This window comes from Lissotriton helveticus, chromosome 9 (assembly GCF_964261635.1).
Source record: "Lissotriton helveticus chromosome 9, aLisHel1.1, whole genome shotgun sequence".
Taxonomy (NCBI): Eukaryota; Metazoa; Chordata; class Amphibia; order Caudata; family Salamandridae; genus Lissotriton; species Lissotriton helveticus.
Window position 1 is genome coordinate 330,930,688 of NC_136070.1, and position 12,752 is coordinate 330,943,439.

The 12,752-nt window shown below is 46.2% G+C and overlaps 1 protein-coding gene across 14 annotated transcripts in view; it reads right to left on the minus strand.

Annotated features, from left to right (window-relative positions):
• FOXN3 (forkhead box N3) overlaps nucleotides 1–12,752 on the minus strand; it is an 884,367-nt gene that overhangs the window by 298,106 nt on the left and 573,509 nt on the right. For 12 of the 14 annotated variants that reach the window (XM_078660028.1, XM_078660029.1, XM_078660036.1 and 9 more), the window contains one exon: nucleotides 4,729–5,291. In XM_078660028.1, coding sequence (XP_078516154.1) covers nucleotides 4,729–5,277 — 549 coding nt within the window. In that variant the 5' untranslated portion in view covers nucleotides 5,278–5,291. Of the gene's footprint in view, nucleotides 1–4,728; nucleotides 5,292–11,397; nucleotides 11,679–12,752 lie in introns of those variants that run through there. The other 2 variants (XM_078660038.1, XM_078660030.1) reach the window with 2 other exon arrangements.

Genomic DNA, 12,752 nt, shown 5'->3' on the forward strand with positions numbered 1-12,752 from the left:
GACAGATTGCTGAAGACGGGTAAACGCAGGGGAAACTGCACGATCAGTGATCTGCCTCCTCACTGCAGAGCTAGATTAGATTTAGAGCAGAGACTGTGGAGGTGAAAGGAGTGGGCACTGCAGGATCAGAGTTTGCACCTCCTATGAGAGAAGTGAGTGATTGAGACAGGTCAAGGCAGTGGTCCAAGCAGGGTCCGGTATGTGTGTCTCCCATACAGCGCTGCATTACACGGAGGGCCGAGACAGCAGGAGTCAGGTAAAAGGAGTGGACACTGGAGGTAGGACCTGGGGTGTGCCTCCAATGGAACACTGGATTACATTTAGAGCAGAGAATGCTGGTGTCAGGCAAAAGGAGTGGATACTGCAGGCTCAAAGTTGTGCATCTCGTATTAGACACAGGCTCCTGAGGACAAACAACTACACGCAGTGGACACATCAGTGGCAGTGCTGACATCTCTCCTTAGAGGAGAGTGTTTGAGAAGGGAAAAGAAGTGGTTTCTGCAGGGTCAGGTATGAGTGTTCCCATACAACCCTGCACCCATTTTAGAGCCGAGACTGCTAGAGTCCAGTAAAAGGAGTGGCCTCTGCAGAATCTGGTAGCTCGGTGGACTAATGCATTCACTCCAGAAATCTGTGTGTTGACCTCGTGATCACAGGTTTGAATCCCAGCGAGTCCAGTCAGCCTTTCATCCTTCTGAGGTCGATAAAGTAAGTACAACTGAGTTGGGTAACAATACAAATTTATTATTCCAGCGCCTAGAGACCCAAAAGTGAACATGAGCTTACCAAATACACATCTCATGTTAGTAAAAGCACTGGGTGTTTCAAGACCAGTGCTGTGCACTGAAGAGGCTGAGTAGAGTCAGATCAATAAAAGACAAACTTTGGTAGAACACAACAAAGCAGAATACACCTTTACACAGATGTGCGTTTTCAGCAGGGCCCCACTGCACTGTGGTACAAGTAGTCCTTGCATCTTTCCTTTTTCAACTTTGGTGAAACAGTAAAATACTTAGATTCCAGATGAGATAACCTCCACTCCCTAAACTGTACAGTTTGACTTTCAGTGGTTTAACCCCCCTACCCTCGTGGAGACGTTTACAGAGAATGTCACTTTGTTAGGTAGTGCTCACGCTGAATGCAGCAGAACAATTAAAATGACAAAGTATCCAAGTACCTGTCCCAGGAAAGAGGCAATTCCCCTGTACACTCACTCGAAACTCCAAATCCAAAGACATAAGCACAGATTGTGGCAGCTGGTAGACAGACCTCTCCACAAATGTGTGTGTCCAGTAAAGCCCCATAACACAGTGGGAAATATAGTCATGGCATATGGCATTCCATTTTTGAATCTTCAATTTTTAATGAGGCGATCTCCTTTCATTTAAGCACTTCCTACAGCTCACTTTCCACTGTGGTACTGTACTGACATGACACTGTTTTCATTGAAGCTCTCAGCAGACATTTACCCTGTCAAGAGATGCTGACTGGCAATGCTGCACAACAATCCAAATGGTGAAATACAAAAGTGCCTGTTCCAGCGGGGAAATAACCCCTCAGAGAAGACCACTGGCCACTATTATGTGGGGAGATTAACTTACTAAAGGCGCACACCTGTGAAAGGTTCTGTGCTGCTTTTTCCGGGTGATACCACAATCGGTGTATATCATGGTCAGACGAGTGCCTGCGGAAGTCAGGTATAAACAATGTAGGTTTCAGGGCGTTTACTGTGTATCACCTATGCAGGGGTGATGTAGTGTATTGGATTGGAATTGCATTTATATAGTGCTTACTATCAATGACGAGGCGTCAAAGCGCTTTTTCGGCGATGTAGATTGAGATCAGAAGTTGCTGGAGTTAGGTAAAAGAAGCAGTACTGTGCCTCGCATTCAACTTTATATGCCTTGTACTGGTTACCCGTCTGGAAGGCGGTTATTCTGATTAAGGACAGTAATAGCCATAAACACATGATTTCACACACCCCAGATTTGAATGCATCTAAAGTTAGTTAGCACAAATCAGTTAACGCCCCAGACCTGCAAATCTTGCTTTGATACATATACCTCTGACAGGTAGTGTCCTATCTGGAGACAACATTTTCTCTCCCTGCCGCCACAAGAACTCGTTTTCCTCTTTTTTTTGCACAAATATCTTTATTTTTGCACTTTAGGACGCATCTTAAAAACTGCCTCTATATTTCAACCCACCTCGTGGTTCCGCTAATTTCCATCTTTGCAGCGCCTAGAAATGCTGGCCTTTACATCATATTTTACAAATAACCGTTAACATAAACACAAGGAAGGTGGTGAAACGCTAATAACTGGCCCATAAGGACATTTCAAGACTAGGAGGTGAAAACTTCGCTTTTACCAGTCTACCCAAAAATAGCAAATGTCAACTCTTATAAAACTTGTAAAAGCGGGGGTGGCACTGGAGCCAGAATGAGAACGTGTGATAGGGTTAACTAACCTCTGCTAAATGTAGGTCCACAATAGGCGCTTGCAAGCATAACAGGTGAATACGCATATTCCACCCGTGTTCACTTCATGCATTTCCACAAGTGACACCATGCGAGCCTGTTCTCAAATTATGCGCCAAGCTTTCCAGGACCCAGCTGGTTCTTAAAATGTAACCAAACTTTAACTAGTGTAAGCTTCAAAGCACTGTCCTCCTGTTCTCCATGAGAGGTCACCTCGCATTATCACCTTTTGTGTGAAAATATCTCCAAATGGGGATAATCTACGCTTCTGCGGCCAGGAACCACCTTGTGTCGGCACGTGGAGCCCAACACATCTATAACACGCTCACTTCTGATCACATTCAGCGCAATGTCCACTGGCACGTGTCTTAGACACACATGAACCCCTGAAAAAAACCACAAGGGCTGCAGACTAGTCCCCTGCCTGTTACACCAGACTCCACAACTTTCCAGCTCTGCCTGCGCTCTTGCAAACTGATTACTCCCTCTTAACAGCCAATGGAGGGCATCTATCTAGGTGCCATGGTAACCATACACCACGTACTCAAAGTGGTAAGGATCTCCTGCCACACCCAATCAAACCCGCAACTGAATCATACACATGCAACACACCACAACTTAAACAACCAGAAACCACATTCCGGTCTGTGACAGTACACCAGAGACCATGATGAAAATGCCCCTCAACTCCAACCGAGCCATGTGACCATTCTAAAGGGATTATAACTCTTAACATATACGTTATATAACGTACAACATACTAAAACAGAACACAACGATTTATGCATCACACAATACACGCATCACAACACACAAAACAGACATCTCAGAATACCAGTAACACTACTTGAGTCAACAGCCTACTTCATCCACCCAGCGCTGTGTTACCTACCGTCTAGATAATCAGGACCAGTGAAATACAAAGCCCAGAGTAGCACTTTTAGTCTTGAAATAATTTTTTTAATGTCTCATAGAAGTTGCCCCACATTATTGTCTATGCAAATTCTACCTGTGAAGCCACAGCACAAGCATTATAACATAGTCCAAACACCGAGGCTCAAAAACTCCAAAAGGTGATAAAGATATATGTGAAAAGGTGCACGTATCAGATTGTACCACTGTTCTTCCACCACAGACCCTTAAATTCAGGGATCAACTCAGGAGGTGAAGGGTTATTAGCCTGTAAGATCACCAAAGACACCGCGAGAAGGGAATTCCCGCTTCAATGAGTTTACCACTGCCAAATCTCACCCTTCGAAACAGCCGGATGTACTTCTCAACATTGTCGTGTGTTACTACCCCATATTAATGATATATATTAGGAATGCATAGAGTAGTAAAGGATGAGTCAGTTGAATACTGTGATGCGCAAACTGCACGAAAATCTCTGCAGCAGGTTTACTTGTTTGCTCATTTTATTAGCAACAAAGCCAAGTTCAAATAAATACAACAAATCAGAACACAAAACAATTATACTGCACTCATAATATCAACTCTAGACCATTTCAGCTTGGTTCACAAAACCCTGGAGGTGGCCATGCCCACAGGAATTAAGTAGTGTTATTATACTCGAGCACGGTGCTCTAGTAAAGACCATAAAATGAGGCAAAACAGCCACCTAACACTTTCAAGCACAAGGATCTCAGAGCAAGGCCTTTAACTTGCAAAGACCCCCTCACATTCAGGAAGCCATAACAAGTTGACTCTTAAGCTTTGGTCCCTGGTGCGATAATTCTCTACAAAAATGAGAAACCCCTCAAGTACAGGGACCTATTTGACTGCAGGCCACTCCAAACAAACACCGCATTTTACTTACAGGAAATCAACATACCTCATTTTCAAAGCTATCCCAAATCTCCAGAGCAAGACTTTTGATCAAAATAACTGGGTACCAAACTTTGATTAATAAATCAGGTATGAAGAACAAATGCTGGCTGAAGTGCGCTTAATACCATATTACATACCTCGAAAACATTAGCACTCTAACAGAGACAAGTTCATCGACCCTGATCAGGTTATGTGCCAGGACATATCGCATCACACCAACCTCTTCCTACACAGGACATACTAGAACCACATTCTCTCTCGATCAAACCAACAGGTCGGCCCTTAATTACTGCGGAGAGTTGGCATTACTGTGACCCCACACTATTGGCAGTTGCATGCAATGAAAATGCAAGATGATGTAACATTTCTTGAATAGGTCAATGGATCACTTTACTGTGGTGGCCCTGCAAACCAATGCTTACCTGGCTACGGTCCTTGTCCACTTTCTTAAAACACTTGTTCAAGGACAGGTTATGCCTCACAGAGTTTTTCCAACCCGTGGGGGCATTTTCAAAGTAGGGGAAATGTTCCAAAATCCAGTTGTAGATGTCCTTGACAGGCAGGCGTTTGCTTGGCGAGTCCTCAATGGCCATGAAGATGAGGCAGCTGAAAGAATAAGGGGGCTTGCAATTGGGGTTCTGCTTGGCATCATAGGGGAGGTCTGAGTGAGCAGGGGAGGGAGGCGTGTCCTCATCCACATCCTGGACAGGGCTGACACTCCGTAAAACGGTGTCTCCAAAGCTCTTGAGCAAATTCTTGCTCTCATGCAACCAGTTCAAGTTGGTGAGTTCCTCATCTTCCATGGCCCCTTTTTCCTTATCACGTTTGATGGCTGGTGAAGCAAAGTCTAAATCGTCGTCGTCCTGTAGGGCACTTGACAAGGAACTTCCACCGTAACACTGACTTAGTCCACTGGAAACACTAACACCGGTGCCCTCTGGCTTCTTGCTGGGAGGCATGACGGGACCCATTTAGACCAATGTTCCTAGAAAAGCAAAGCGAGAAAGAGTCATGCTAAGAAATGGAGGCAAACAACTACAAATATAACAAAAACACTGACCACATAGCTGCAGCAATCCATCTCGGACTTGACTTAGAGACAATTAACAGCACAATGTCTACCATTTCAAAGGAAACTCTTCAAATTGTTAATACTAGACTTAAAAGGATCCAGTTCTAAGAACATCTCACTCTTACTACAAATGGTATACTGGGCAGATTCAGTAATGAAAATAAGTTACAACCAACAACACTTGCTCCTACTCAATGCGGTCCTCGACAGTGCAGAATTTAAAATGACTTCCATCTTTGAGTCTTGTGTTTCAAGATTAAATCTTGAATCAGTGTCTAATTTAACATTTTATAACCTATGCATCAGATCACTACTATGAACGATAAGCCACATTCAGGTGAAAGTCTAAACAATGTATTTGATCTTTAAAGCCTAAAAAATATCATAGCATTGTTGGGTGGAAAGCACATAACTGCTGTAAAATGCAACCAGCTGCTTTGCTATTTACTGGACGCAGGAAGAGTCCGGAATACATGCTCAAACAATCTACTTTTATATATTTTTGCTTATGAGGGGTATGTGTGCAAAAAAGGGAAAGTGAAGGAACCTAAAAGTGACATAAATAAAGTTTTGTTTCAAAACCTTCATGATGTGCTCCTAAAAACATAGATTCTATATAGTGGCGGCAAAGTGTTGCCAGGCATACAATTACTCTAAAGTCATGCAAAATTAGTTTTTTAAATGTTGCTATCCAAAGTGTTTTGAAATTTTGCGATTTTAGCTTTTGTTTCTAAAATTCAGCAAACTTTAAGCAGAACTATGTGTTTAACTCCTAATTGCAGCACAGAAGCTTAAAGGTCGGTCTGCAGAAAAAAAAGGAAACAATTCTTAACCAACATGAATTAATACTACTTGCTTGAATATTGGACTACCGCGTGGCATTTTTTTCTTAAAATGATCATAATCTGTAGTAATCACCTAAAAAGTAGTTAAATGAGAGGTTAGGTTTGCAGCTCTATTTAAATGTCTGAACAGTAGCATTTCTATAACGCTACCACTGGCGAAGCACCGAAGTTCCTACAAACTTTCTTAAACATGATGGCATTTCTTCAAACTTAATGCTAGATCTCAACTGTAATCACTTTGTAATGCTGCTTGCAATTTTTACGCAAATAATTGAAGAATAGTGCACTTGTTAGAATGACCTACCAAAGTAATTTCTCTACGAACAGGTCCTAAATTGTCAATTCAGTGCAGTTTAACTTACGCATTCTATAGGCATTGCAGCAACACTGTGTCCATGTTGTGCCAGCGAGGCTTAAGGTCAGAAAAGAAAAATTAACTGAACGCTGTCTTTCTAGTCCCTCGAACTTAACTCTGGCAGCGTCTGCAAATGGAAGTAAGTGGTAGGTCCCAGGAGCTCCTAAACAGGAAAATTATATGATGGCAGACAGAAAAGTAATTTAATTGCAGTGTTGCTATGACAACATGCTGCTCTCTTTCCGTTTAATTTGCTTATCTGCCAGTCTCATCCCAGAGGGACAAACACTTCATTCTTCTGATGCTCGTCCAAGTACAACCTGAATCGCTGATCGCTCTCCTTCAAGTACAACCGGTATCGCCAACTCCATGCACAACATGCAAGTACGACGTTGTTTTTTCAAGTACCATATGCACAGATGTTGATTGTCTTTCAAACACAACCTGTGTAGCTAAGGATGCTCCTTCACGTAAAACCCCCATTGAAGTAACTTTTTGAAGTATAAAATGCAATAATGAAAGTACTACTCCAAAAACAAGCCGTGTCTCCAATAATGATCCTATAAATACAACTGCATCGCCGACCACGCTTCTTCAAGGACAAACTGTACCACCAGTGATACCCCTTTAACTAGAACCTACAAGGCCGGTGATGCTTTTCCATGTATAATGTGTATGGCTATCGACTGTCTTCCATATAAAAACTACATCGATGACCATGTTCTTCAAAGCATCAGTGAAGACAGTCCCCCAAACAACCTGCATTACCAGTGATACCCCACCAAATACAAACTGCAAGTGCAACGTACAGATACGACAGTGCTCCGCCAAGTACAATCTGCATTACCAACAAAACAAAAAAAATACTCCAAGTACAACCTCCAACAACAATGCTCTTCAAAGTTAAATCCGCATGGCTGTCAATCATCGTCTAAAACTAAACTTCATTGCCAAGGATGATCCCCGTATAAAAAATGCCTTGAGTATGATATTCTTCGAAGTCCATAAATTAATGCAGAAACTCCTCCAAATACAATCTTTATTGCTAGGAATGCTCTTTCACATACAGTCTGAGCGTACAAACGGCATATGTGACAATGCACCACCAAGTTCAACCTGAATCACCCCAACAGCCCTCCAAGCACAGCATGCAATGGCACTACTCTTCCAAGTGCAATATGCATTGTTGGTGATCATGCTTCAAGAACATGCATCACCTGAGATGCCCCTCCACACAAAATCTACACCAACAACAATGGTCTTTAAAGTTCTGAATGTACTCCTTCCTGTCCAAGTAATCTGAATAACCAACAATACTCCTTCAAAAACACACAATTAATGTACAACCTTCCTACATGCCAATTCTCCACTGAGTAAAATCAGGATGGACAAACATCGGCCTTCTAACCTAAAAAGGCATTAAGGCTACAAGTAAAACCTGCATTAACAGCAATACTATATCAAGTACAACATGCATAGAAAACCATGTTACTACAGTAACAACCTGCATCAACAGCAATGATCTCCCCGTACACCCTGCGGAAATTATTATGCACCGCGCAGTAAAACATACACTGATGTCGTTAACAGTTGCATAGAATTTTGAACCTGTTGAAACAGTACAAGGGTTCATGGTGTGGTTCAGCATTATAGTCTGAACAGTCTGTAAGAATGATAAGTACATCCCCATGAACACGTGAGTGATACGAAAGGTCTGGCCCACCACACTTTAGCTCCCAAATATACTTTTGTAGCATTCCTCCATTAGAATGTGATACCAGATTCCCTTCCCCTCTCATGGCAGACAAAGAAATGCAGAATCACATGAGTCCTGCAGAGCTGAGCAAACATTTGCTTAATCTGCTGCCAATTGAACAGCTCCACCAGATAAGTAAATAGCTGTTCACAGGTGCCCTCAGGGCTGCACTTCATTAGTTACTGTATATATTTAGAGTCAGTTTGAGGACGAATCACTTCAAAAAAACGCAAGAAGTACTTGGGGTCCACGGAGTCACATACTGCTAACATGAGACCTCAGCTCAAGGAAACTTGGGGTTTAGAAGACTCCATCAACAAGTTCACAAGGAACAGCGACTGTCTTGCACCATTGTCACCTTTCAAGCACTTCTGATAGTAGTGAGTGGATGGCATGGAGAATCATGATTTTCAGAGATGTAAAGAAAGCCGATCTAGTGCTAGCCATTCCATACATTTTGTAGTCACTGGATGCCCACAGTTTTCCCCAGCTTCACCAGGGGTGCACCAACTCAGAGTGGCCATTGTGAATCGGGTAACAATGATGCTCCTAAGCCATAGTATGTGACTGATACTCACTGATCGCTGCTATGGAAGAATATAAAATAAAGAGCCAAAGGTGTGCTTTGTCCCCATTCTGAGGTCACAAACAGAACAGATACACTCCTGGCTCTGCTCTGAACCGCGCCAGGTTGGACCTGGGGACAAAACCCTCAGGGATGCGCAATTGGTGCCCAGGGTCTAATAATGTGTTGGGCTCAAACTGGTGGTTGGTTGCACTTTATTCGGTATTTGCCCCCCAATCGGAATCAGGGCATACGACTTTCTGGGGTAGTCTCAAGTTATCTTCCACCTGTACCTATCTGACCACTTGGTCGACTGGCACACCTGCCATTCCAAGGCCCCAGCACCTACAATCGCATCTGTCAACATCACTTCTGCCCATAATTCCCATTTAACCCTGTGCACTGCACACAAAGCGCACTGAGGTGGCTTCTGCTGTTTGCAGAACTTTACATATGAACTAATCTACATGTTCACCCACTGCATTCTTTCACTCAACAACTTGATCCTGCAGCATGGCCCCTGCCAAGAAGATTCAATCTGAAGGCAGCCTCTAAGCCTGTCGCAGGGATTAATGAATAAATCATTTACTGTCCACGCGGCAGCATCTCTTTAGCAGCAAAGGGGAGGCCGAGAAGAGGGTTAGTCAAATATGGGCAGGTTAAGTAAAGATCAACCGCGGGCACAGACAAACACAGCCCAAGATATTTATGCCTCGTTTTATACAACAAAAGAGAAACCGCACTCCGACCGCAGGGTTAGGACAGGCAGCGAGGCGGGCGCGCGTGTCAGTGATTTACCGACTCCCGGGAGTGAGGGCGTGGGTCGCCAGTCCCATCAGGGAGCAGGGAAGGGGCGAGTTCTCCTCTCAATGGGGGCGGGCGGCCTCCCAACAGAGGCGTCAGCACTCTACCTGTTCCAGAAGTTTGGGAACCAACACCAAAATGTACAGCGCCACGTGTGGGATTGGTTAATTATGATACTTCCTGTGTTTAGGGGGAAAAGGTCGAGTTTTAAACTCTTGAGAGATTCTGCGATGTTGCATTACGAGTTGCTCCGTGCAAAGTTACTCTGAAGTCCACGTACGAAGTAAAGACACGTCATCCGTGCAAAAGAGTGCCTTAGGCATGAGACTGTGGAATGGCGGGGGTGGGGGGACACCTCTTTTATTGTAGAGACTTGCTTCGGAAACAACAGAATTCTGGAAATGAAAAGGGGGTTGTCGGAAGAGCGAGGGATGCCGGTGTTCATTTTGTTTCACTGATCTTGGATGGACCAGCTGCCGTGTGAAGGAGGGGGCAAAGGGCAGACAGGGGAGCGCGCTCTGCAGAGCGGAGAGCTCACATTTCAACACTCTCAGCTACTGTACGTGGACGAAAAAAATAGAGCAGGAAATGCTGATTGGTCCGAGACTGAGTCAGTCGGGCTGTTGCTAGGAGACTGGAGAGTGCTCTTATGCAGTGCCATTAGTGGCCTCCCTCCATAACTGCTGCCATGGCCTAACCCTGCCTGCTGGCCCAGCCCACTCAAAACCAACTTCTTGTTTTTGGATGCGGCCGCACCGCTGCTGTGCGCCTAAGACACAAGTGGCAGACAAACTGTAGCTGACAGCTGTCCTGCAAGCCTTCCGGTGTGGCCGTGCTAGTGTCAGCGCCACGCAAAATGTGCGCACCGCCAGCCAGCACCACACAACATGGGCACTCCTGCAATCTAAGGCAGTCAACTCACTCAATAATGTGTGACTGCACTGCCTGTCTGCCTTTCACAATGTAGGCCACACAATCTACGGCGCAGTCAGCATCACCCACAATCAACAACGTGTGCGATTACACAATCAGACAGTCACACCACTCACAACCTGTGCAGCACCACAACACCAGAGCAATGGCAGCACCCTTCACACAGTGTGCACAGCCCAAGGCCACACAATCTAAACCACAAACAGCACCCCCCACCCCCCAAATCAGCACACTGTGCAACTTGTGCAGCCACACATTCAGACACAGTCACACCCTTCATAAAGTATGCACGGCCGGCATCCACACAATCCGAGCCAGGCTCAGTAAGCCGCCCGCACAATGTCACACTTACTCTGCACAGCATGATTAAACCATATGAGACAGGCAGACCTGCACGGTGTGATGGCAGGCGGCAACATGTAGAAAACGAGACACCCTCCGTGATCTGTGACGGTCAGCGAATCTGTGCTACAGTCCAGTCAACAGGGTGCAGTGTGCACTGCCAGTACCAGAGCAGTGTCATACACACAGCACCCTGACAAAAAAGTGCATATTGTAACACAGCCCGCCGTCGCCCCTCAACATAAGAATCAGAAAGTCGTACCCCCTCCCCCTACCCAGTAGGACTGCACAGCAATGCACGGCCGGGTGCACCCGCCACGGATGGTGCCCAGAACGACCCACAACTGTGCCACGAGTGCAGGTCCGGGTTGGTGAAACACCCCTCCTCGCGCACGGCAGCAAAGACAACAGAAACTTACCTGGCAGTGGAAGGAGGGGGGAGGGGTCAGAGGCTCCGGCTGCCCCCCAGGACTGCGAAAAGTTTCCTGCCCTGCATGCTGCCAGAGCCCCAGGGGTGGAGGGGGCAGAGAGGGGCTCCTCGGGGTGGGGGCGACGCCTCGGTCCTCCCCTCCAGGGCTCGCCGCCCTGCTCTGCAGAGCCAGCACGCAGGGCTTCCTTCCCTCCAGCCTGGGCTACAGGACGAGAGAAATTGTTTCCACTGCAAACAAAAAGGCAGCACATGACCAGGGAGCGAGCGAGCGAGCGAGCGAGGGGGAGGGAGGGGGAAGGAGGGAGAGAGACAGCGTGGGCTGGGCGTCAGCAGAGGCTGCGGAGAGAGCGCCGAGGCTGAGCACGGAGGTCGGAGTGGATAGACCGTAGAGGCAGAGGATAGGAGGGGGTGAGCAGGAGTGAAGTGCGGAATGAGGCAGAGAGAGTGCCAGGGGGACTCTGGGGCGAGGGCAGTCCCTGACGGTTGAGGCCAGAGGCACATGCAAAGGGCTGCAAAGTGTGGGCTCGACTCGGTGACATTTATTTGCACGGATTGGGCCGTCAGAGAGTGAAACAACAGTGGGCTGACGAGGGTCAGACAGGGCGTTGGAAACAGGCGCCGACGGGGTGGAGTGGTTGGGGCTTGCGGTAAGAGGAAAGGTGTCAACGGGTGCCCAAAGGTGAGGCTGTAAATGAATCAAAGAACGAGTGTGAAGATCTCAGAGTGGAGTCACAACCTTAAGGGAACGTGGAGGAGGTGAAATCTGGGGGTAAAAGGAAGGGGTCACAGCTGAAGGAGCATGAAGGAGACATACGAGTCAGGGAGAGGGGCTCAAAATGTAAGGAAGGGCGGTAGGGTAGAGTGGTCTGAAGGAAGAGCCAATGGTGAGGGAGTGTGAGGATGGCATCCCACTGTCCTATTTAATACATCATACATAAATTGCACTCAGTGACCACCTCACTGTATGCCTTGGGCTTGTATGTGACAACAAACTGTATTCTGGGTGTTGTAGGCACGATTTCTGGCCACCGGACTAGTTACACTAGCACACCTGATGGCAATGGTTTATAGGGGGAAACCGCGCACTGGAAACAGTGCGACTTTACCATCCACTAAATCCCATCTGTAAACTCTGCCGCCGCATCTCAAGTCACCACCCCCTCCGTGCCCATCAACAGAGTCTGAACCCTCCAAAACAGACCGCAAGCCACCTTCATAAGTGTACCCGTCCATGGCCCTCGATCCAGCAGCTTTCCACTAACCATCATCCACAAGCCCTGCATCCGAGAACCCTGCATACCCCCAACCCTGAACTTTGCCGTCTGAGCCTACCTCTCTATAAAC